Genomic DNA, 25445 nt, shown 5'->3' on the forward strand with positions numbered 1-25445 from the left:
AAGGACTGGGCAGTGAGCCTTGTGATAGAAACCATCTCACAGCCAAAGAAGCGTGAGAACAGTGTTGTGTGGTTACATGGCATTTAACTGACAAACAAGCCCCACTTGATACTGGGTATCATGGGGGTAAACTACAGAAAACAATCTGCAATATACATTCATTCTCACACAGCTGTTTCAGTGGTTGTTAGGGGCTTTTTCACTTACAGTCTCTTCATGGCTTGAAGATGAGAGAAGGTTCCTGGGACTAGTTGGGTAATTCTGTTGTTGTGCAAAAACCTGAGAGAGAGAGAGAAAAACTGAGTTATCAATGTAAAGCTATCTAGAGCCACACAGTGTGACCCTGTACCCAAAGCTGCAGGTTGATCTATAAATAGTTACTCAAATTTGAGGAATTTGTATCATTTGAATGAATAAACAATAGAAAAATAACAATTATAAAATTAATTTACCAAGCTAACAATGATGAATATCTTAAATAAAAGTTGAGGACAAGATTTAGTTGATATTTAATTTTCCAAAAGGGAGAACAAAATATGATCATCTTCCCAGACAGGCTATGGTGGCTCAACTTTATAACCCTTGAGACTTGTATTCCTTGGCTAAAAACACCCATCAAAAAAATCCTGTTAATGTATTGCTCTGTATCCCACAGCACTATTCACCCTTTGGTAACTGGAAATCAAGATAATCTTTGATGCTGTACTTCATCTTAACCTAACCTGTTGGAAACTGATATTCAGAAATGCAGTCTCGACACTCAGTGTGCACCTGGGAATTTTATTTTTTTTAATTTTCTGTATGTATTTATTTGTTTGAAGGTGTCCCATGATCTTGTCACTCTATTCCTGAGACAACAAAGTATGGATACACTTGGCAGCCACTGGCCTATAAACAAGCACTGTGAGACTGGAATTTAACAAGACCGTCTTCAACTCTTAAACATCTGGTGGAGAGTTTTTGAAGCAGATGTTGCACTATATCTGCATGCTGTCAGGAAAGTTCACATCAAGAGCTTTCAAAGGTAGTGAATAGACAAATAGAGTGCATATGAATCATTATGGTACAATGAGCAGAACGGATATACCCATACTACCTGTGATATTATGACCAGCAGATCCTGTGACCCCAGAATTTTACAAAACAATAAATTGATAGATCCTAGATTTCACAGGGCAAACATACAAGTAGCAAATAAGGTCATCTGGAGTTTTAGTGAATATTTGGAATACTTTCCACTCCAAAAGGTGAGGTGAGTAGCTGAACATCCGGGTAAGCGAATCACTTTTGTCTTGCAGGCGTGTCGTGTTGTGTGGTTCGTCTGCAGACTGGCGGCAGACTAGCTGTGGTTTGGCACACCTGGGAACCGGCTAGACTTTGAACGGTTCACTGGCTGCTGCATTCCGGTGCTGGTCGGGTACCTTTCTGTTTTGACCGGTGTTTGTTGCTATTTCCTGACTTAGCGCTCATTGGCCTACCGGTTAGCTTAGCTAGCTAGTTAGCTTAGCTAACATGGCCTCTCCCTCTCTCTCTCTCTCCTGCTCGGTGTGCCACATGTTTAGTTATTCCTCTGCCTCCTTTAGTGATAATGATACCTGTATTAAGTGTAAGGTTCTGTTAGCATAGGAGGCGAGGATCACTGATTTGGAAGCGCGGCTCCGCACCTTCGAACAAAAGCCAGCTAGCTTAGCCCCGTTAGCTGGTGTGGAGCCACCGAGCTCAGGGTCTGTTAGCGGTCCAAGGGCAGCTCCGGAGCAGCCCGGAGAATTAGCCTGGGCGACGGTCCGACGGAAACATACTCCTAAGCAGAAGTCCACGGCTCATCACCTGCCTGTTCACGTTTCTAATAGATTTTCCCCGCTCAGCGACACACCCGCTGAGAAACCGACTCTGATAATTGGCGATTCCATAGTCAGGAACGTGAAGCTAGAGACACCAGCGACCATAGTCAAATGTTTCCTGGGGCCAGAGAGTCAAATCTTAAGCTGCTTGCTAAGGCTAATCGTAAATATGGAAAAATTGTTATTCACGTCGGCAGCAATGACACCCGATTACGCCAATCGGAGGTCACTAAAATTAATGTTGAGTCGGGGTGTAACTTTGCTAAATTAATGTCGGACTCCGTAGTTTTCTCTGGACCCCTCCCCAATCTGACCAGCGATGACATGTTTAGCCGCATGTCGTCGTTCCGTCGCTGGCTGTCTAGGTGGTGTCCAGCAAACGATGTGGGCTTCATAGACAATTGGGCCACTTTCTGGGGAAAACCCGGTCTGATAGCGAGAGATGGCATCCATCCCACTTTGAATGGTGCAGCTCTCATCTCTAGGAATTTGGCCGAGTTTCTTAGCCGACCTAAAGCCTGACAATCCAGGGTGGGGACCGGGATGCAGAGACTCAGTCTAAAACGCTTCTCTGCAGTTTCCTTAGAGCCGCCGCCCCCTTCAAACCACATAGAGACTGTGTCTGCCCCTCGAACATATAAATCAAACAAATCAGAAGTTAACAGAAGAGGAGTTATTCATAAAAACTTAATAAAAATTAAGACCACTCCTCTTATTGAACAGAAAAACAGAACTGTCAAATGTGGATTATTAAATATTAGGTCCCTTTCTTCTAAATCTCTGTTAGTAAATGATTTGATAACTGATCACCAAATTGACTTACTTTATCTTACTGAAACCTGGTTACAGCAGGATGAATATGTCAGTCTGAATGAATCAACCCCCCTCAGTCATAAAAATTATCATGTTCCTCGAAGCACAGGTCGAGGTGGAGGAGTAGCTGCAATCTTCCAGTCAAACTTATTATTAAACTTTCATCCTCAGAACAGTTATAACTCATTTGAGAGCCTCACTCTTAGTCTCTCACATACAAACTGGAAAACACAAAAACCAGTTCTACTTGTCATTTTGTACCGTCCACCTGTTCCTTACTCAGAGTTTTTAACTGAATTCCCTGACTTCCTGTCTGATTTAGTGCTTAGATCAGATAAAGTCATTATAGTGGGAGATTTTAACATTCATGTAGATGTTGAAAATAACAGCCTCAGCATTGCATTTAATTCTATATTAGATTCAATTGGTTTCATTCAAAACGTTAATAAACCCACCCACTGTTTTAATCACACCCTTGATCTTGTTCTGACCTATGGCATCGAAATTGAACATCTAATAATTTTTCCCCCAAATCCTGTTTTGTCAGATCATTCTTTAATAACTTTCGAATTTAAAATGATGGATCATGCAGCGTCTGGAAGAAAATTCCACTACAGCAGATGTTTATCCGACAACGCTGTTAATAAATTTAAGAAAATGATTCCATCTTTATTTGCATCTATGCCAAGTATAAACATAGTGGAGGGCAGCTGCCTTAATCCTACTCCCTACCAAATTGATCATGTTGTTGACAGTACTGTAACCTCACTGCGTGAAACGCTTGATTCTGTAGCCCCTCTGAAAAAGAAGTTAGTGATTCAGAGAAGACTAGCCCCATGGTATAATTTACATGTTTGTACCTTAAAGCAGGCATCACGAAGGCTGGAAAGGAAGTGGCGTTCCACAAACTTAGAGGAAATTTTTCTAGCCTGGAAAAACAGTCTACTAACATATAAAAAAGCTCTCCGTAAAGCCAGAACTGCATACTATTCATCACTAATAGAGGAAAATAAGAACAATCCCAGGTTTCTTTTCAGCACTGTAGCCAGGCTGACAAAAAGTCACAGCTCCGTTGAGCCCAGTGTTCCCTTAGCTCTCAGCAGTGATGAATTTATGAGTTTCTTTACAAATAAAATCACAACTATTACAGATAAAATTCAGCAGATGCTTCCTATACCTGCAATAAATGAATCTTTTACTACAGTAGCTCTTGAATCATCTGTAGGACCTCAGTTATGTTTAGACTGCTTCTCTCCTATAGATCTCTCTGAATTTACATCAGTAGTTGCTTCATCGAAATCATCAACGTGTCTCTTGGACCCCATCCCGACTAGACTGCTTAAAGGCACCCTGCCATTAATGAACTCATCTTTATTGGACTTGGTAAATTTATCTCTAGTATCAGGCTACGTACCACAGGCCTTTAAGACTGCAGTAATCAAACCTTTACTCAAAAAGCCTAGTCTTGATCCAGGTGTCTTGGCTAATTATAGACCAATATCCAACCTGCCATTTATTTCTAAAATCCTAGAAAAAGCTGTTGCTAAGCAGCTATCAGACCACTTACACAGGAATTAACTATTTGAAGATTTCCAATCAGGATTTAGAGCACATCATAGTACAGAAACAGCACTGTTGAAAGTTACCAACGATCTTCTCTTAGCCTCAGATAATGGACTTGTTTCGATACTTGTCCTCCTAGACCTTAGTGCAGCATTCGACACCATTGACCACAACATCTTATTACAGAGACTGGAGCATGTGATTGGTATCAGAGGAACAGCGTTAAAGTGGTTCCAATCCTATTTATCGGACAGATTCCAGTTTGTTCATGTCCATGATGAACCTTCCACACGAACAAAAGTTAGTTATGGAGTTCCACAAGGTTCTGTGCTAGGACCGATTCTGTTCACCCTGTACATGCTTCCTTTAGGATATATCATTAGGAAGCACTCTATTAATTACCACTGCTATGCGGATGACACTCAGTTATATCTATCTATTAAACCTGTTAACACAAACCAGTTAACCAGACTTCAAGCCTGTCTAACTGACATAAAGGCTTGGATGACCAGTAACTTTTTACTTTTAAACTCGGAGAAAACAGAAGTCATTATATTTGGGCCTAAAAATCTCAGAAATAACTTTTCTAAAATTATAGCTACTCTAGATGGCATAGCCCTGGCCTCCAGCACTACTGTAAAAAACCTTGGAGTTATTTTTGACCAGGACATGTCCTTTAACTCACACATAAAACAAATTTCTAGAACTGCATTCTTTCACCTGCGCAACATTTCCAAAATTAGGAACATCCTGTCTCAAAATGATGCAGAAAAACTAGTCCATGCATTTGTTTCCTCAAGGCTAGATTACTGTAACTCATTACTATCTGGATGTCCTAATATCTTAATAAAAAGCCTCCAATTAATCCAGAATGCCGCAGCCAGAGTCCTGACAGGAACTAGCAAGAGAGATCATATTTCTCCTATATTGGCTTCTCTTCATTGGCTCCCTGTAAAATATAGAATAGAATTTAAAATCCTTCTTCTCACATACAAATCCCTTCATAATCAAGCTCCTTCATACCTTAAAGACCTCATAGTACCATATTATCCCAATAGACCACTTCGCTCTCAGAGTGCAGGCCTACTTGTGGTTCCCAGAGTTCTCAAAAGCAGAATGGGAGGCAGAGCCTTTAGCTATCAAGCTCCTCTCCTGTGGAACCAGCTCTCAGCCTGGGTTCAGGAGGCAGACACTCTCTGTACTTTTAAGGCTAGACTTAAAACCTTCCTCTTTGACAAAGCATATAGTTACGGCTGGCTTCAGGCAACCCTGAACCATCCCTTAGTTATGCTGCTATAGGCCTAGACTGCCCGAGGACCATCGGTGCACTGAGCTCCCCTACCCTAACCCCCTCTCCCCCCCTCTTCTCTCCCACCTCATGTATATTCCACCATTGAATGTTACTAACCTTGTGCTCTCTCTCTACCCTAGTTTGTGCTCTCTCCCTCCCTCTCTCTCTCTCTCTCTGTACCTTCTGCAGGTGTCCCTGGTCCTGGAGCTGTTTATCGCTGATGTGCAGTTACTGGCCCCACCAACTTGCAGTGTCTATTTGTTGTTTATTGTTGCTGTTCTTTTCTCTCTGCTCTATCCACTCACCCCAACCGGTCGAGGCAGATGGCCGCCCAAACTGAGCCCGGTTCTGCTGGAGGTTTTTTTTTCTTCCATTAAAGGGAGTTTTTTCCTCTCCACTGTCGCCAAGTGCTTGCTCATAAGGGAATTGTTGGGTTTTTAGTTTTAGTTTTTGTAAAGTGCCTTGAGATGATTTGTATTGTGATTTGGCGCTATACAAATAAAATTGAATTGAATTGGGATGTCAGATTTTTGTTTGTATCTGCTGATACATAACTCTGTTGGATATTTGAAGTGTGCTATTAGTATACTTAATTTAAATTTAAAATAGGATTTATAGGATAGGATATGGGATACTTCGAGGTTACTTTGTATGTACATATCAGAGATAAACTAATTAAAATTATACCCAGGTGTACTTGGCTTATACTGACAAGTACACAGAAAAATTGAAGAATATTCAGCCTGTACCTTATTCTTACAGTAAGTATACATGGCTTATATTGACAAGTATACAGAAGCATCTAAGTGTATTTGGTCTATACTTGTACTTAAGTTTTTGATTAAGAAATGCTTTGTAAAATTAAGTATAATTAAGCATTCTTGCGTTATACATAATATTGATGTATTTGTTTTGCAATTTCAGGAGGAATAGCTTCCCAAGTGAAAGACAAATATATTGTTTCATACTTAAATTGTACTTTTAGCATATGTGTGTTACTCTGTATTTGTCCTCTGTGATGGACTGGTGACCTGTCCAGGGTGTACCCCTGCCTTTCACCCAAAGAGAGCTGGGATAGGCTCCAACAGATCCTGTGACCCCAATTAGGCATAAGCGAGTATAGATAATGGATGCATGAATGTATTTTTGCTTGTGTTGAAATATAGTAAAAGCACATTTTTGGTAAGTCTCTTTGGTAAGACTTTTTGTAAGGTTTATTGAAATATGAGTACTTAATTAGTAATTCACTATATTTCTTAAAAGTGCACTGTAAATATATTAAGTGCATTTTGTTATATTTTTAAAAACGCATATTGTGTTTTTTGTTTTTTTTTTAGTTTAAATTGTGTAATTATTTTCAAAATATAATACTATGCCTACATTTAACTATATTTCAGTATACTTATTTAAAGTACACAATTTATGTGTTCCTGGATGTGGTGTATACAAGGGTACACTTGTAAGTGGTCTAATTCTTATGGAAGCCCGTTTTTGCCACTCAGGTGAAAAATAAAACGACCCCCTAAGTCAAAACAACGTGATACTTCTCAATATTATATATACTTCCTCAATATTCTGACTTGGCAACTCAAAATAACAAGATTATTTATACAAGATTATTTATACAACTTAAGTGAATTTCATCTCATTTTAACAAAACTTCAAGTGTAATGAAATGTAATATTTAAAAAGTATACTCAATATACTTTTCGAAAATACACAATATATTTTTGTTCACTTGGGCTATAAGTGAAACTGCTGTTGTGATATATGTGCTGCCCTTTTCTGTGGCAGAGCAGTCTGTGATTTTACTGAGCTTTCTTGGGCTTGTCAAAATAAAAGGAGGCTGTTAAAAGTGTGAAGTTTTCCTTTTAAAACAGGTGTTGTGGGCCAATTTAGTCCCAGGAAGTCTTGAAATAATACACTTAAAAGTGTACTACTAGTACACTGATATTAGTATACTTATTACATAAAGTATACTTGGGAAATATACTTGAACTTTACTTAATACAATAAACTTTAACTATACTATATTTTTTGTAAGGGAGGCCATGTCTGGACCTGCCTGAGTTGACAATTCATAACATGCTAGTCATTTCTTTCTGACCTCTATCAAATGCAGTGGATTAATGCAGTTGTACCAGTAGATCTACTAATTAAGTCCAGTAATTAATGTGAGAAACTTTCAGCTGAAAAACGCTTTTTTTTTTGGAAGATTTCTTTACGATTTTGCTTGATGTGGATACAGGATGAACTTACAGACGTTCTAGCTTTGGTAGGTGGGTGAACGATTCTGGTTCCAAAGACTCAATGTTGTTGAAGTGCAGGTACCTAAAAAAGAGCAGAGTTTAGAGAAATTACAGTAAAATTGGATTAGAACTCGTCTGATTAAAGATATTTTCTTTGTCCATGCAGGCCCTTAAAAGGAGGTCAGTGAGACTACTTATGTGCCTTCCTGTCGCTGCTTTTCACCTGTCCATCCCTGCCACTTTAGTATGTCCTGCATTATTTCTGAACAGAAAGTTGACATACAGGATCTGCAAAATCTAAATCTGAAGGACAGGTTTGAAATCAGATTGCCCACAGTTGAAAACCAAGTATACAGTCTTGTGGAATGCAAACATAATTCCCCAATGCTGCTGAGAATACATAAATCAAACCATATGCTAACAAAACGTAGGGAAGTGAAATTCAACTGAGGGCTGTATCATAAGTGTAAGGGTTCAGTGGGGTATCTGCTCATTTACACAAAGAAAGAAATAATTAAATGAGCTCCAGTAGCCCCAAATACAGATAGACTGAAGAATGATAGAGTGTAAAATAAAATGCAATAATCATCTGCATGTCTTCTACACAATCTCACATATATCCCAACTGTTAATTATTTGTGTTGTTTTAAAGCTGTGCTGGATGTCCTACACTATGTCTAACTGATTCTTAAAGTATGTGCTGAAGAGTCACCAGGATACTGAAAAACACAACACAGCCCAGGGTGAAAAGGAAGACAGAAAGGTTTCATGAAGCCAGCAGTAAACTCATTTTAGACTTAATGCCCTCTCAATAATGAATGAGCACCGGTTATTTCATTGTATTTTCAAAACTGTTTCTAATCTAGTATAGCTGTTACAATTTTAGATGCCAATGAGATTAAATGAAATAAATCCACCTTAACTGTGTACAGAAGACTAGAGTTAATTTTCTAAAGCAGGTGTCCTACTTAGTATTCCCTGACAATTCCACTGGGATCCAGGTGAAATATCAACAAACTAAGGACGGTGGGCCGTATAGGATAATGCATGTATAGGTATTTTGCGATTTATGTGACTTCAGGCTTTGGAACTGTGGAAGAACTAATACTGTGTTTGTAATCTGACACAAAAATTGTCACCCACATACAAAAGCCTTCGTTATTGAGAAACATTCAGAACAGCTGCCCGGCACAGAGCCTGATACTGAAATTGCATTTCCTTGGTGAATTAGCCATTTGTTCTCTGTTGATATGGTTAGAGTGAGGTACATGAAGTCACAGGCTCCTCCATGAGTACTGAAAGCCTAATCTCCAAACGAACAGTACATACCAACATCAGTGGTCATGATAATATACTGGCTAATCAGCATACTGATCAGTAATCACAGAAAATCTGTTACTATACAATATACAATTCATATTTAAGAATGACTAATGTGTTATTTATCAAACATGCAATTGTACTAAGATACATCAAAGTCAGAGTGTTTTGCAAGAGAAACATAGAATTAACAGATTTTTAAGCATCATGATTCACAAGAAACAAGTGGATTTTCCCCACACAGACTGAACATACATAATGCACTATTTGCTCTGACACATAAACTTAGAACAGCTTACAGCAAATCAGAGCACCAGAGTGGTTTTCTGAGGAAGGAGGAAATATGCAAGTCAAGCTTTGCTCTAAAGCTGAAGCTCTGACTTGGGCACAACACTGCTGGTGCTGCTACCAGCACAGGGCTAGATATCATGCTTTAAGCTTTGCATAGGGGTGGTGCATATCTGTTGTCCTGACCAGACATGCAACTCATGCAAAAGGTCCAAAGGGGGTCAGCACAACATACAAGGCTGGGTGCACACATGGCATGCATGCTGGCAGTAGACGTGGACGTGGGGCACGTGAAGTGGTGGAGGGAGAAAATGTCACTTGACTGAACAGAACTATCATGATAACTGTGTAAGGCCTCCACAGTCATATTCACAGTCAGCATTCATAAAAGCTAAAAAATATGGAAACATCAGTTACTTTCTTGTCACTATTAAATCTTATGTCTTAGCTTATAAATCACTCATAACCATGTAGACCTTACCAGGCTTCATGAATTCTTTATGGTCATCTTTCAATAAGGAGGGGTAGAGGTATTTTAAAGACGAAGAGACAACAGGTGGGAGAAAGAGTAGTAGGGCGAGCAGAAGGAAAACGTGGACGAGGAAGTTGGTCACTTACAGTTGCTCAAGAGAGACAAGCCCCTTAAATGCTTGTCTGTCAATTGATTGGATTTCATTCTTGTACAAATAGCTGAAAGGAGAGATAATCAGTAACATTAGTAACACACAGGATCATCTGAATTCTCCCTGGTTACCATGAGAGAAAGTAGAAAAGATCTGGTCACAAAACAACTGTTTAGTTGCCATTTTAAATTATATGCATGTCTTGCTCTTATCTATGTTCACTGTAGATAGAAACATAGAGAGTTATATTTATCTAGTTGCTAAACTGCCCTGCATCTTATGGATACAAATAGTTATAGACAGATGCTCTTTTCTATAAGCATTTGGAACTGTGTAACAGAAAAACTGTTGAACCGCACATTTGAAGCTGAACTGGGTATATATTGAGCTTAATGTAAAGCACATTACATAAGTTATAAGTGTCACTGCTACATCACTTTTACACGGTGTGTCCTCTCTTCAACTACAAATATGCTTGACCAAATAGAAATGTGACATGTACTGGCTTCAGTGGACAGTGGAGTGTGCACAGAATCCTTTATAGATCATTGTATGTGGTGGCTGCTCATGATTACACTAAGTGTGAAAAACAATAAAGCAGCTTAACAACTCATTAAGAAAGAAAACAAATTATACTGTAATACTGGATGTCACTTACAAAATACAGTATATTACTGCAGTTAACAAATCCTAATATATGGGAAAACAAACATCTTATCATTACATACCTGACAATTGTCTATAACCTGTCTGTGTCAAGGTTTTCAGGTTTCTTGTTTAAAAAAAAAAAAAACAGTTTTTTTGGGGGGGGGGACGACACTAAGAAACTACTTTATCGCTTGTAATATGATAAAGACAAACAGAGTTAAAAACCACAACAGCTTTAACATGCCCCAGATGCCTTTCTATTGGGAAATGATGGATGACAAACCAAAACTACTATTATTAAATTTCCATGCAGAGTAATCCTGTAAAACTAATGATGGTAATGAAAACTCAGGTTATTAAGTGTAATCTGTTTACTTTAGTCACACTACAATAACCAGTACCATAATGGCTAACTGACTTACATTTCTGGCTTCACTTTGGAGAACTTCCCTACAGGAGCCTTGTGAATGAACATGAAATACAGCAGACAGCAGCCTTTGTGTGCCTGCACAAGCTTTGCGTGTGAGGTTCACATGGGAAACTGGATTTGGAACTTGTGGGCTCAAATCTCAAAGGGTTAAACTTCAATGACCAGATATCCATTAGTGGTATTACTCATCAAAAAAGCCTTGTTGAAGCCACGCATTCAAAATTCACTCACTTTCTTCAAAACGCTTTTTGTACATTTTCCTTTAGCATCCAGGAGGATTACATTAATATTCTTTGAAGCAAGTACAAAACCATTCAAGACTTTAACAAATACAGTAACAGATGATTACAGGTTCATGCAATGTATTTAAGTAATAGGAAAAGGACAAAATAAACAGTGGAAGGTTCCCACAGAGGCTAACTGACCCCTTTTGACTTGTTTATCAAGGCGGTCACGAGGGGAGTCCTTATTTGGAGGACATAAAAGATGACTGGCAGTGGATTTTACTGGGGCACAAAGGAAGTGAAGAGGCGAGATAAGAGATACAATCTAGCCCCCAGCTATAGAACAGTGAAAGAGCAGGAGGCTACACAGGTGGGACTTTACCCTAATGACAAAGTGTATCATGTATACCATGCTTGTCCTTTTTGCTGAGTAAGGATGTAATGGTATGTCATGCTAGTTCTTTCCCACACATGGGCCTTTAGTTTTTCCTGCTAATACACTGTCTGTATTAGTCATCAGACAGACCTATGGAGACCGCTGGTTTTACTAAGAGACAATACTAAACATGATGTTGTTATTAATATCAAAGGAAAAATGTGCCTCACAAAACAAAAACTAACTCATACTAAGCAAATTAAGTATGGCCTTTACTGTGTTAAAGTTTTCGCTGAACATTAGAACATTCTACATAGATTTTGTAAGGTCCAAGCAAGAAAATCAGAGCGTATCTAACTGAGCACAGACTGATTTCACATCAGGTGAGGCCAGTGGGACAATAATGGAAGTGACTAACAGAGATCAAACCCCCCAAGAAACCCTGAGGCTCCACACATCTCAGACCCACTTCTGTTCTCAACTTTGCCTCCAGGTCAAGACTTCCAGACACATAAGTACAGAGGATCAGACATGAGGAGACTTTTCATTGATGCATTTTCCATAAACCACACTCATACATTTTCTCTCAATGAGCATTTGAACAACATCAACTTTCTTCCACTTTTACAGTCAATACACATTTTATTTGTTTTTGCTTCACAATGCTCCCTTCTGTTGGGTGAACTCCTTTAACATTTTAAGTCTGACAGAACAAAAAAACTGCCATTTTGTTTTTTAATATATATGGGTTGACATATATTTGACACGAGGGCAACTCACAGATATTTGAGGTTCTCCAGGTCTTCAAATGCCCCCCTGGGAATCCTTCGTATATGATTGTTGTTGAGGAGGCTATGAAGAAAACAGGAGTTATTTTGTAGTCCAAGAAAGACAATAAGTTTGGTCTTAGGTATTCCCAATATGCAGTATAAAACACAATTTAAGATTTAGCTGACTGCTAGCCTCTATCTCAGTAAAAACACAGATTTCTGTCACTTAGATCTACAAAGGTCACAGTTACATTGTAAAATTTGTAGTCTTTTTTTTTTAATGTTTTGGGATCATTTGCTCCTTCTTAATGTGTGCAGCCAAAGGATGTTTTCCCACTGAACAAGCATTAAAAATGACAAGCTTTTGATCTAACATCCACACAGAGTGACATTCCTGTAATGGGGTAACAAAACTCTTCTCTTCGACATATTTCTGTGTACAGTGAATTCAGAAAATATTACATTTTAATTATGTTGTAGCCTGATACTACAATTGTTTAAGATGTTTTTTTTCCCCTCATTAATCTACACTCAGTACCACATAATGACAAAGTGACAAGTCTGGAAAAACTTAAATATTATTTTACATAAGTATTGAATTGAATTGAAAATTGAAATTGAAATATACTTGCTCAGATCATTAATCTGAAAATTGTTACAAAAAAAAAAAAAAACAAAACAAAACAAAACAAAAAAACACCACATCAAGGCACTTGATGGACAAAACAAAACATGAGAAAAACAAAAAGGACGTTTTTGAGATAGGATGATTCATACATTCCTTCTAGTGGTTTGCCCACAATCTTTGAACAGACTTTCAGTTGATGACGCAGTCCAAATTTTAAAGTTGATGACAAACTCCCATACCACACAGCATTACAATACTGTAGTACACTTAAAATGACAGATGTAAAAAACAGAATAAGGGCTGCTGATTCCATCCATAGGACTGAAGGCAATGAAGATAATAAATTCTTTGTTTGGTCTTTTTGCACATAAACTCCTCATGTTTCCAGGTCAGCATATGATCTGTTATGACCCCTAAGTATTTATAGAACTGTACATGTTGAATTATTTCATAGTGATTAACAGTGGGAACCTGAGGCTCTGTTAAACTGTTTAACTCTGTTAAATATTATTTCCTCAGTTTCCTTTGTGTTAATTTCAAGAGTCTCTCTGTCCTCTCTCTCTCTCTGTACCTTCTGCAGGTGTCCCTGGTCCTGGAGCTGTATATCGCTGATGTGCAGTTACTGGCCCCACCAACCTGCAGTGTCTATTTGCTGTTTATTGTTGCTGTTCTTTTCTCTCTCCTCTATCCACTCACCCCAACTGGTCGAGGCAGATGGTCCCCCAAACTGATGGAGGTTTCTTCTTCTGTTAAAGGGAGTTTTTCCTCTCCACTGTCACCAAGTGCTGCTCATAAGGGATTTGTTGGGTTTTTTTGTTTTTTTGTAAAGTGCCTTGAGATGACTTATATTGTGATTTGGTGCTATACAAATAAAATTGAATTTAATTGAATTGAAGAATTGAAGTGTTCACATCACTCCACCTCACTACATCATTTACAGCCTGTTGGTGCAACCCCAGGGCCAGTTGAAATGTCCAGAGTAACCAAAACAATATCATCTGGGCAAATTCTCTGGGCAGATGGAATGGCCTTAATGTCATGCCCAGAATCTCAACATTTGAGTCACATATTCTGTATTTCACTGAATACGGTCTGCACCAAAGATATAGATTATATAGACGCAGATGCCTCCTCCCATCATTTTCCCAGTCTGCCTCTCTGTCAGCTCGTATCAGAGTAAATCTTAAGCAACTTCATAGAGCAGCAGGGAAGCATGGTGATGGCAGTATCATGCTGTGGGGGTGTTTTTCTGCAGCAAGGACTGGGAGACTGATCATGGTTGAGGGAAAGCTGAATGGAGCAAAGTACAGAGATATCCCAAATGAAAACCTATTCCCCAGTGTTCTGGACCTCAGACTGGGCCAAAGGTTCACCTTCCAACAACGACCTTAAGACAATGCAGGAGTGGCTTATGGACAACTGTGTGAATGTCCAAGAGTGACTAACCCAGAACCTTAAATTGAACTCTGTCAGACAGGTCGAAAACGGCTGTCCACCGACAGTCCCCATCCAACCTGACCAAGCCTGAGAGGATTTGCAAACAAGAATGGCAGAAAATCCCCCAATCCAGATGTGCAAAGCTTATTGCGTCATACCCAAAAAGACTCAAGGCTATAATTTCTGCCAAAGGTGGTTCAACAAAAAAGTACTGAGTTTGAATACATATATACATACCTAAATGTGATATTTCAGTTTTTTCTTTTTAATAAATTTACAGACATTTATAAAATTCTGTTTTCACTTTGTCATTATGGGGTACTGATTGTAGATTAATGAATAGTTTAAAGGGTGTACTATTGTTCAAATGCTGATATCTTTAAAGACTGTGGAACTACAGCCTGAACTCACAAAGGGCTCTCCAAAATATAAGGTCCCCTACCTTTCTTCCCCTTCTCTAAATATATTGTCTGTGCCCTGCACAAATTCATGTTTAATAACTACTATAGATATTTAAATGGATCCATACATTTTCACTTTTAAAATTACACTAAAAGTAATGTTACTTTGTTTTTGTGTATATTTTGACCTTAATCCATGGCATGTACTACAGGCATCTCAGTAATGTTTACAAAAATGTAGACAGGGTGAGATGCATTTGATGCATTCTGGCAATCTGCTGAACAGTCTACAATGTGGCCGTATCAAAACAGCTGAAGTACACATTCTTCAAAATTTCAACAATGTTGCTAAACAAATACATTGTCCATGAAAAATCTAAAAACTTGGAACATGTCTGCTTTATTAGCTTAGCAATACACCATCTTGCAGGCTGGATATACAGTATGATAAACAGCTCTGTGAGTGGAAGTGGAAAAATAAATTCCTCACAGATTACGAGCTGACCTACATGTGTGAAACCATAGCAGAACAGAGCAAGAATCTGCCCGTGTGTATGTAATACAAATAGGACATTCTTAGGAAGTGACAATCATTCAATAAAGTGTGGTTTGAAGGAAATGGGTTTAGTTAATTTTCAATACCACCCTTCTTAAGGCACTGCCATTTCTGATCTACAGGATGCCATTTGGCTGTAACCATATTTCAGCTGAATATTGTTAAGAAAACAATGCAAAATACTTGTTGTACTGTGTCAACACAAATTCACAATTGTGCTTGCAGTGTTGGGATAAAGACTTACAGTGTGTTAAGGTTTGTTAATCGTCTGAAAGATCCCGGTTGCAAATCCTTGATTTTGTTGAACCTCAGGTCTCTGTTGAACAGAAGGACATATATTCTTATTCAGGAAGGTATAACATTAAGTAAACTGTAGAGGAAAGTTGCACAGAAATTCAAGTAATACTTGAAAGATTTATTAATGTGTAGAAAGCAGACAACATCTGCATGAAATAACGTAGAGAGCAGGGCCATCATGCAAAAATCCTGAAGGGTAACTGGATGCATTACTCATCTCACAAGAATGTCTTTGTCAAGCTTTAGTTATAAGGGCAAATATATTTGACATGTCTCCCATCACAAGGCTAGCTGCAGGAGTCTGCAGGTTTCAGTATCTTTGTTCTTCTAATTTCTAAATTTAAGGAGGCTGTGTAATGATAACAGCTTGACATTGACATGGCACTAATCACTGGTGGTTGTACCACAGATGCCTTGCCATGCCCATTAGAGTGACAAGCTAAAAACCCACTGCAACTGAATGTAAAATCATTCTCAACCCCATGTAGTATTACCAGCCACAAAGTGGCAAGCTATGTGAAATCTGAACAGTGATATCTGTGAAACTTGGCCTTACCTGACATTTATTCTACCAGCATTCTTGTTAGCCAATGACCTTACCAAATAATACTCTGACACTGTGTCACACAGATTTGGACTGATCATGCAAAACTGTCAAGACACCAAGAACAATCTTGAGATGATTTTTGTTTTAGTTTGGAAAAAAACAAAACAGCTTCCTTGTGGTGGTTTATTTTTTTTAGTGTGAAATGATGTCTGACACATCCTTTCGTGCTAAGAAATCCATCTAAAGAACCAATTCTTAATTTAGATGGTGTGTTCATCCATTAGTTTTGCATTTATGCTGTCTACTTGTATTTATGCACAACAGGCACAGCAACATAAAACTTCCAGTATGTAAAAAACCTCATTAGACTTAAAATAAGACTTTACAATAGTACGTAAAGATTTATTTATATAGCATTTCCAAGTCTTGTATACGGGGCACATGAACATATATAATGACAAGAGCATTTGAGTAATAACAACACCTTCAAACACCACAAATGTTTGACAAATTGCTCAGACTTGCTCCATTAACTAATGGTGAGCTTTGTTTCAGATACTGAGTCTTAGGAAAAGAGTAAAATACAAGACCACAATACATTCGTACTCTGCTGATGAGCACAAATATAAGAACTATAGGTCAGCAATGGACTGGATACTGGTATCAATATCAGTGCATCATGACAAACATGAACCAAAAACTTCTTAACTACAACATGTTTTGACTAAACCATTATACTATATCACACAATACCACAAAGATAAAATATATATTGTTTGAAGCAATAAGCAAATGGCCTGTCAAAAACATTTTAAATAAAGAGAGAAGGGTCAGGGTGTTTCATGGGAAGAACATGGGTCCCTGCTAGGTGAAGAAAGCACAGCACTCTTAGGAAAACATCTGTCCATCTGTCGCCAGTCAATGGGTCCGGGGTGCAGAATGCACTGCACAGACAGCTATGTTAATTTGGCACTGACATGACTAACTTTGTACCACAGATTAAATAAGGGCAAGCATAGTGTTGTCTTTTGCAGCAGAGTGCGTTTACAACATCAGCAGCAGGTGGAAGGGAAGAAGAGGCTTAGCTGACCAGACTGTCCTGGAAGTAACACAGCTGATATTACATTACCACCAGTATATCCCACAAGTGCTCCTAAGCCTGCACTGAGTGAGACTGAAAAGTTGCTTTTGCTGAATGGCAGCACTGTCAGTGTGAACTACATTGTGTGGCAATGTGAGTGACTGTTTTGTCTGCAGATCTGTCAATAAAAACCTTGTGTGTGTGCCAAAACCTGACGTTACTAATCCATCATAACCAAGAGACAGTGGTTTAACATTTACACAAACCACACTTCATCCCCTACTTAGAACAATAAGGCTGATTTATAATATTAATTATTAAGCTCTAGAGTAATAGCAATGCTCCTTTTGCAAACATAAAAATAAAAATCCACAATTATTTCAAAACAAACAGGAAGGAATGGCTATGTCAGAGGAGTCAGATGGTCTAAAAGGCTGCTTTATGATGGTTTATCATCAAGGAACAAGAGAAAGGCATGGGAGTAAAATGAGTCAGTCCACAAACAAAACAAAATATAGGAAGTATGGAGAACATTTAGTAAATAAGGCATTTGTAAGACATTCTTTTTTTTTTAGGTTTTTCCTAAACAAGAAGCCTCAATAATGAAGTTTGCCATGGGGCCTTGACAGAAATAGCACTAACACAATGACAGCAAAACAAAAAGAAAATAATTTCTTCCTGAAAAACAACAACAAAAAAACATTTGTAACCCCTGGGTTGTTTGCGCGCTTATTTTTAGAGATGCACCGATTTTCTTGGCCGATTGATCATGATTCCGATTTTTGCCGATTCTTTTCTTCAATTAAATTTTTTATTTTATAATAAAAGAAATTATTAAACATTACAGGATCTTCTCACAACAAAATAAAGGGCTCTGTACCTTAAAAAAAGGTATAAAATGAATTTCCTGTATAACTAACAGGGTTATATTAACACAGATCATCTTTTACTCAATGACATTTTTTTATTTTATAATAAAAGAAATTAAACATTACAGGATCTTCTCATAAAAAAATAACTTTTAACAACAAAATAAAGTGCTCTGTGCCTTGAAAAAGTTAGAAATAAAATATAACTAACAAAGTAGGCTTAGGCTTACTAACAGAAATGGTTGTTCCCCCACATTGTATTTGTATTTTACAAATGTTAAAAACAGTGAGCTTTGTGTCATTTCCCCTCACAGAAAAGAACTTCCACACGTGAGACTGACCAGTCGGTCACGTGAAAAATCAGCCGATTATGATCACTGGCCGGTCAATTGGTCAATTTCTTGACACTGAAATGAAAACCTTTAACACAACGATTCTGGCGAAATTGTAATTTACTATGACCATAAATACATCTTGGATAGAGTGTTCTTGTGTTCACCGCTCACCACTACGCACTGGTAAACCACGGTGTGGTGAGTAACCTGCTCCCACGCAGTCGTATTGGAGGACGCCATCTTAGGGACTACTTTGTGGCTGTTCGCTAGCCAGTGTGAATAACTGTGTAACATTTTATTTTGGGGAACTAATTGCTATTGTTGCTAATGGCTGACCAGTCCAGTTTATTAAATTCTGGTTAATGTTGCAATTTCCCACGTGTGTCATTCCACAGTAGGTAGAGTTGCACTTTGTAGATTCAGACAACAGGTAGGTGTCCCTGGTCTTACAACAGTTGCCAGTCACGTATCCATAGATATTGTTTTATGTTCACATCTAGACCTTTATTATTCTGGCTCTATTATAGAGTGTAAGTAAACGAACTTGGGCACTGTTTAGAAGCAGTGAAAATGAACAGTGGTTACACATTGGTCATATATACAGAGGATGGTAGGTAGGCTGATAAAAACTGAGTCAACACAGTTTTAACATGAAATTACATGGAGATTTACTCCAAGAGTTGAGTGGTGAATGAACAGAACTATACTGCTCTTTTCAAGAGACCATATGATTTGACCATGAAGCCCCTATGTTTGCTTTTCAGCTTTTTGGATTAAACGAAACTCAAAATATTTCTCTAACAATAATCAGAATGTTGTACTGTGTTTACAGTCTGCCTGCAGTGTTGTGGGCACATTATGTCTTAGGGTAAAACTACCTGTCCAGTGAATGCACTGAGGTAATATAGGTAACTACACAGGAGAATTACAGTACTCTACATTGGAGACACCAAACAACCACTTAACAGGAGGATGGCCCAGCACAGGAGGAGCAGCTCATCAGGACCACAGTCAGCTGTGCTCAGCTGCATCTTCTCCTGATAACGCCAAAACAAACTTAAATTACTTTGTCAGTTTTGATTGTACGAATAAGAGCAATATATCATTCAAATCTGTAAAGGGTCTATTTTTATTTGTATACACTTATAACAACAAAACGCTGTGCTTTTGTAAAATAAAGTCTTCCTCGATTTAAGGCTTTCGACACTGTTAATCACCAGATACTATTGAACAAATTGAGCAGCTATAACTTTTCAAAACAAAACTGGATCAACTCTTATTTGAGTGATCGACATCAGTGCATTCAAGTGAATCATATTAGATCTTCATTTAAACCGTCCACAATGGGGGTGCCGCAGGGGTCTATTTTAGGACCCCTGCTCTTTAGTATGTGTGTATATATATATATATAAACGACCTCCCATCTGTGTGCATTGATGTCGATGTGTTAATGTATGCTGACGATACTGTGTTTTTTACTCATGGGAAAAATGAAACAGAGGTTGCTATCAAATTGTCAAGTGAAATGCAAAAAGTTGTTAAATGGTTACAAGATTCCTATCTTACTCTGAAAAAGTTGCAAATATGTTGAAATTTAATTTGAAAAATTTCAATCATATTCGAAATACAATGACCGTTGGTGCCTCATATATGTATTTAAACACCATGATTGTTTCACATCTTTTATACTGTATAACAAGTTGGTCTCAGGCATGTAAAACATCTCTAACACCACTTGAATCACTGTATAAAAGAGCACTTAAAATTCATGACAGGAAAACTCGTCTATATCATCACTGTAATATACTTACGAAACATAAAATCCTCAGCTTTGAAAATTTGATTAAATATTCTAATATTCATCTTTTATTTCAAATTATCCACAATTCAGCTGCTCCTCCTTAGAGAAAATTTGTCTCGCTTACATCGGAAAAATCCTCTAGAACCACGCGGTCGACAGTGAGGGGAGAATGTAGTGTCCAAAGACGAAAAACCTCTTTTGGTCAATCTGCTTTCTCTCAGAGAGCCACCAGTCAGTGGAACTCTCTTCCAACAGAATTACTATCATGCACAGACTATAAGGTGTTTTTACAAAGGACCAAACAGTGGCTACTATCAAATCAGATATGTACACATTGAACTGTTGTGTGTGATTGTATGAATAATCAGTCTGTGTTTATGTGTGAATGACGATGAGGATTGCAGATGTGTGTGTGGATCGCTGTTTTATAAAATTTGCTTGGATGTTGTCTGGATGATTGTGGAAACTAGCAGTTCTGCTAAAACCTGACACAAAGCATTTTTTCCTTTGAGATTAATGTATTGTTGTGTTTGTCCCTGTTAAAAATAAATAAATTCAATCAATCAATTCAAAGAAAGCAGACCGGTCCGCTCTCTGTCTTCTCCGTCACCTCTCTTCACAGACATAAATAAAACAACCTGAATCTCAATGAATAGAAATATATACATAAAACGCTTGAAATGTCTACTTTTAAATGAAACAATTTAAGTTGAAAACAAATCATCCCTTTTTATGTAATCCTTATTAAAGTAAGGAGCGGTACAGTTTCTCCTCTCTCACCTCATTATAGCTAACGTGATCCTACCCCACACTGAGTGCACTGTTCATATGGAAATAATCTGAGGTGAGCCAGGTAATTATGTGCACGTCCCCGAGAAATCGCATAAAACTACTCAGAGGGTTGACACATTTAATAGACAACAAGCACTTATATTTTACAGACCTCATGTAATACTGCATGTAAAGTGTTCATATCAGTTGAACTAAACAGGGCACACAATGGCATTACAGAACTCAGAGAGCAAGCACAAAGCTTTACTTGTCAAAAGCATCCATGAGGGAGGCCTGTACTTAATGGCCCAAATTTTAAATTTTGTTACTTTTTAAACATGAATGTGAATTTTTGCCCAAAGCGCCTAATTAATTTGTAACCCTACCAGTGTCATTAGACCAATAAGTGATTAACTGAAGTAAACTGCCATGCTCATCTTTGCATTTTTGTGGCTGAAATCAGTAGGCAACTGCTATTTCAGCATTGACGCTATGCTAAATCATGTTAGAAGTTTCATCAAGCCACAAAACAAGCTTAATTATAACAAATATGAGGTGATGTTTTTGTTATGTACACCAATGGAGCAAAAATGATCATATAGATTTTTCGAAGGGTGAGCACCTAGCTGTATTTCAGCACAGCAGAAGCACATCTCTTTTTTTCTTATCTATAAAGCTACTAATAGTCAGATGTTTAGCAGTGATTTCTCTACCATCATAAAATGTAGGCACAGCACTTAAAGAGATTTTTCTGTGTCTAAGCTGAATTAATGGAAAAAAAGCTCTATACTAAGAGTTTGCCGCCAGTCTGGAGAGAAAGAGTTTAATCACAAACAGCACAGCAGGAAAACAAAACCTTTCACATTCACTCTGGGGTTACTATCACCCACTGCAGGGGTAGAAACACAGATAGTTTTGTGAAAGAACGGCTAAGCCCATTGAGGAAGCAATGTGGACACAAAGGTCCACCTGAAGTTTTGGTGGTTAAAGGTCACATTATCAGTGATTATTATCTATGGTATCATCTTCATATTCCGTATGCCAGCAAACCAATAACAACATTACCTAACAGCTTATCTAATGAATGTCAACTGGGCTCCATACTAGTGTTAGCAAACTGTGAGCATAGTTAATTAAACATCAAATGTGTTAGGAGGGCCAAGTTCAGCATCAAGTGCAGAAGGCAGTGCAAAATCTGCATCGACTATCAAAACTTTTAAAATGTTTATGGTTCTGGGTTCACAGATGAACACAAAAATCATCCACAATTTCTGTGTTTCTGCAACAACCCATGTATCAAGTGGCCATTGTAGACATGGGATGTGTGAGTGAATCTGAACTATCAGACTATTTCATCTAATCTAATTCATCTACTGATTGATGCTATATATAATTTAAATCTCTTCACTTTGTACTATTCACTGTAAATATGTATATTTTGAGTAGATATAGAACATCTTTTATTGACATGCCATAAAATATATATTTTAAATTGTTATCTTCTTGTTTTTAATATGTTTTTTATATATGGAATGGATCACTATAACAAAATAATTTCCTGCAAGGGATTAATACAGTGTTTGTGATCGATCCTAAAATTACTGTGTAATAGTAAGTGACATGCAAGCTGAAGTGCACTTGCTAAATAATCAACCACTTTTGCAACAAAAATTGCCAATGATCTGCATATCTGCAACCATGGCATTTACCACTTAAATGTTTGTGTATTCAGAAAACAAACAAAGCTGAAGCAGGAACTATGTCTTCAAGGCAAATTTCAAAAGAAGTTTCTCTAAATTCTTTTCTGAGCCAGGTAAGCAAGTGAACCTGGCTGCTGCCCAATTCAACCAGCATCTGAGTGCCATATGTGGACCTCTGCTCTCTTTATCTCTCTCCTTAGTCAGGGAAGTCATTTGGCTTTGTGACACATGCCCAAGTGGGCTTGCCAAGAACTCTCAGGCATGTGTGAGTCATTCTTAGTTACACAAGAACATGGTTGGCTCCTTGCTCATTTGGAGGAATAGTAAATTGAGATCTCCAAACATGGCTGCGACTACTGACTACTAACAGAGAGCTAACCGGAGAACCTAAATGGGTAGTATATAGTATTTAGGAAACAATTATCGGAACTGATGACCTTTGGCTTGGTATGACCTTCAAAAAAAATACCTTAACTGTCTTGTAGCAGCTTAACCACTGTCCCATCTAGATGTGCTTGGGAATATCCTATGTTCAGATGGAAATAATGAGTAGTTAGCCACACAAATTGACGTGATGCATACAAGACTGTCATTTCTGTATCCTGGGGGATACAGACATTTGGCAAGCTGTGGGGGGAGGGGTATTAAGTCCCTGCACTTCATATCATGAGAAACACTTAAGGGGGATGGGTCAAGTAACCAGGTCATGTGACTTCATGCCAGCATTCAAAAACATATTGATACATTTATATCCAAGTCCAAAATGGCAGCCTATGTGGACAAAGACACTTGGTCAGGAAGTAAGTCTTGATGTTTTTCATGTATATTATATTTTGGGGGGATTTGGTTTAGTAAAATATTGTTCTTTAAGGATAATTTTATGTGTTCTTCTTTAAAAATAATTAATTACATTTACACATCTTTGATAATCAGGCATTGAATGTCTGTATCTTGGGGGATACATTGTCCAGATAGGGCTATAAAACAGGAATACTCACTCTCAGGCATACTTCTGTTTTGAGGTCTATACTCTATCAATAATCAATTATAAAAAGCTGTGAAATATTGATCTCTCTTTATTTTACTCTTAAATGTGTATTACTGATTAATTCACCAGTAATTTACATGTCTTCAGGGAATTTCTCTTGGTATGTATTACGCTGCAAGGAAAAAAAAGTGGCGGCATCTGTAGTTTTGTCACCTGTTGCAATAACACATGATGTACTGTGTAGTGATGTAGTGTATAGTGTAGTGATGCATGGTAGTCTGAGATATGACAGGCTTGCCCAGTTTCCTATTCCTGTCAGTGAAAGGCAGATGCAGGATGTGCCAGTATGGACAGACCTCTATCATGTGTCAAAAGTGCAAAGTGAGGCTTCCATTGCCCATAGGATGTTGCTAGTGTAAGAACCCCACAGGTGAGATGTTAGAATTAAAACAGAAGATGTTTTGTAAATATATGTTAGGTTATTTGTGTATACATGTTAGTTAGTTCTTTGTTTATTCAAAGCATAGAACACGTGAATCGCTGTTGTTCAGTTTTTTCCAACTTTTTAAAAAAATTGTGTGCAAGATATAAAAGACAGTAGCTAATTAATTGTCTGTGATATGCTTTACAAGCTGAAAAATAAAATATCTGAAAAATTGGAAAATGTTAAATTTATACCCTAAATGGACAATGTATCTCCGGGGACACAGAGTGTAAAATTGAAAATAAATATTATATTTTGAAAAAAAGCATGGAAGTGTGTTATTATAGCCTAGATACATTAGAAAATAGCAATTAATTAATTTTCCAAAATATGTATAGGTGCTTGCCCATTTAAGGGTTAAACGTTTTAGTACTATTCTTTATTTTTAACCAAAAACACTTCTGGTCAGTTATTGTCCTACTGGCTCTCCTTCTCTAGTTCCTGATTTGTCATTCACATTACTTTTCGGTTGCACGTATCCAATGCAGTATGTACAACACAGTCAACAGCTGGAAGTAGTACTCCCCACAGGACCAAAACAAGAACCAAACCCAAATCGTTCTACTTACATTTTTTGAATTTGGTCTATAAAACTCCCATAGAGATTAAGTAATTCATTATTTTCATCTGTATCATTTAGGTCATAATAAATAACTGAGTACAATTACCCTGAACTCCTCGTATAAATGAACTTCCATGTATTAAATTCTTCTACTGAGGTTTGGCTGCCAAAAACATTTCTATATCAAATTTGTAATAATCACTATAGTTTTTAGCTGAGTATATGTTATCAAAAGAAGGATTTCTACATAAATATAGCAATCCAAATACACTGCTGTGGAGATTGATGATTATCCAGTTTGCCGTTTAATTGGGCTGATTTTTGCAATTTTTAACATAACTGGCATCAGGTGATCACTGAGCATATCAGGCCTGTGTTGTAATCCACCCTATACCTAAAAGCAATGTAGAAGTAGGTAGCAGTGGATTTTAGGTGGAGATTAAATCCACCTATAAGATGAAGGGTTAACATTAGCAAATACAGTTGCTGACTGTTCTGACTGTGAACACTGGGTTGAACTTATTGTGAGAGAAAGTGTCTGGTTATAGTCCC

The 25445-nt window shown here is 37.8% G+C and overlaps 1 protein-coding gene across 1 annotated transcript in view; it reads right to left on the reverse strand.

The window, feature by feature from the left end:
• Window positions 1-25445, reverse strand: part of pxdn (peroxidasin) — a 55536-nt gene that overhangs the window by 24615 nt on the left and 5476 nt on the right. Inside the window, exons 2-6 of the mRNA XM_026301517.2 lie at window positions 15703-15774; window positions 12447-12518; window positions 9984-10055; window positions 7768-7839; window positions 208-279 (exon numbers count right to left, since the gene is read on the reverse strand). Of these exons, the coding sequence (XP_026157302.1) occupies window positions 208-279; window positions 7768-7839; window positions 9984-10055; window positions 12447-12518; window positions 15703-15774 (360 nt within the window). The remainder of the gene's footprint in view (window positions 1-207; window positions 280-7767; window positions 7840-9983; window positions 10056-12446; window positions 12519-15702; window positions 15775-25445) is intronic.

The sequence above is a fragment of the Mastacembelus armatus genome, chromosome 22 (genome assembly GCF_900324485.2).
Source record: "Mastacembelus armatus chromosome 22, fMasArm1.2, whole genome shotgun sequence".
Lineage (NCBI taxonomy): Eukaryota > Metazoa > Chordata > Actinopteri > Synbranchiformes > Mastacembelidae > Mastacembelus > Mastacembelus armatus.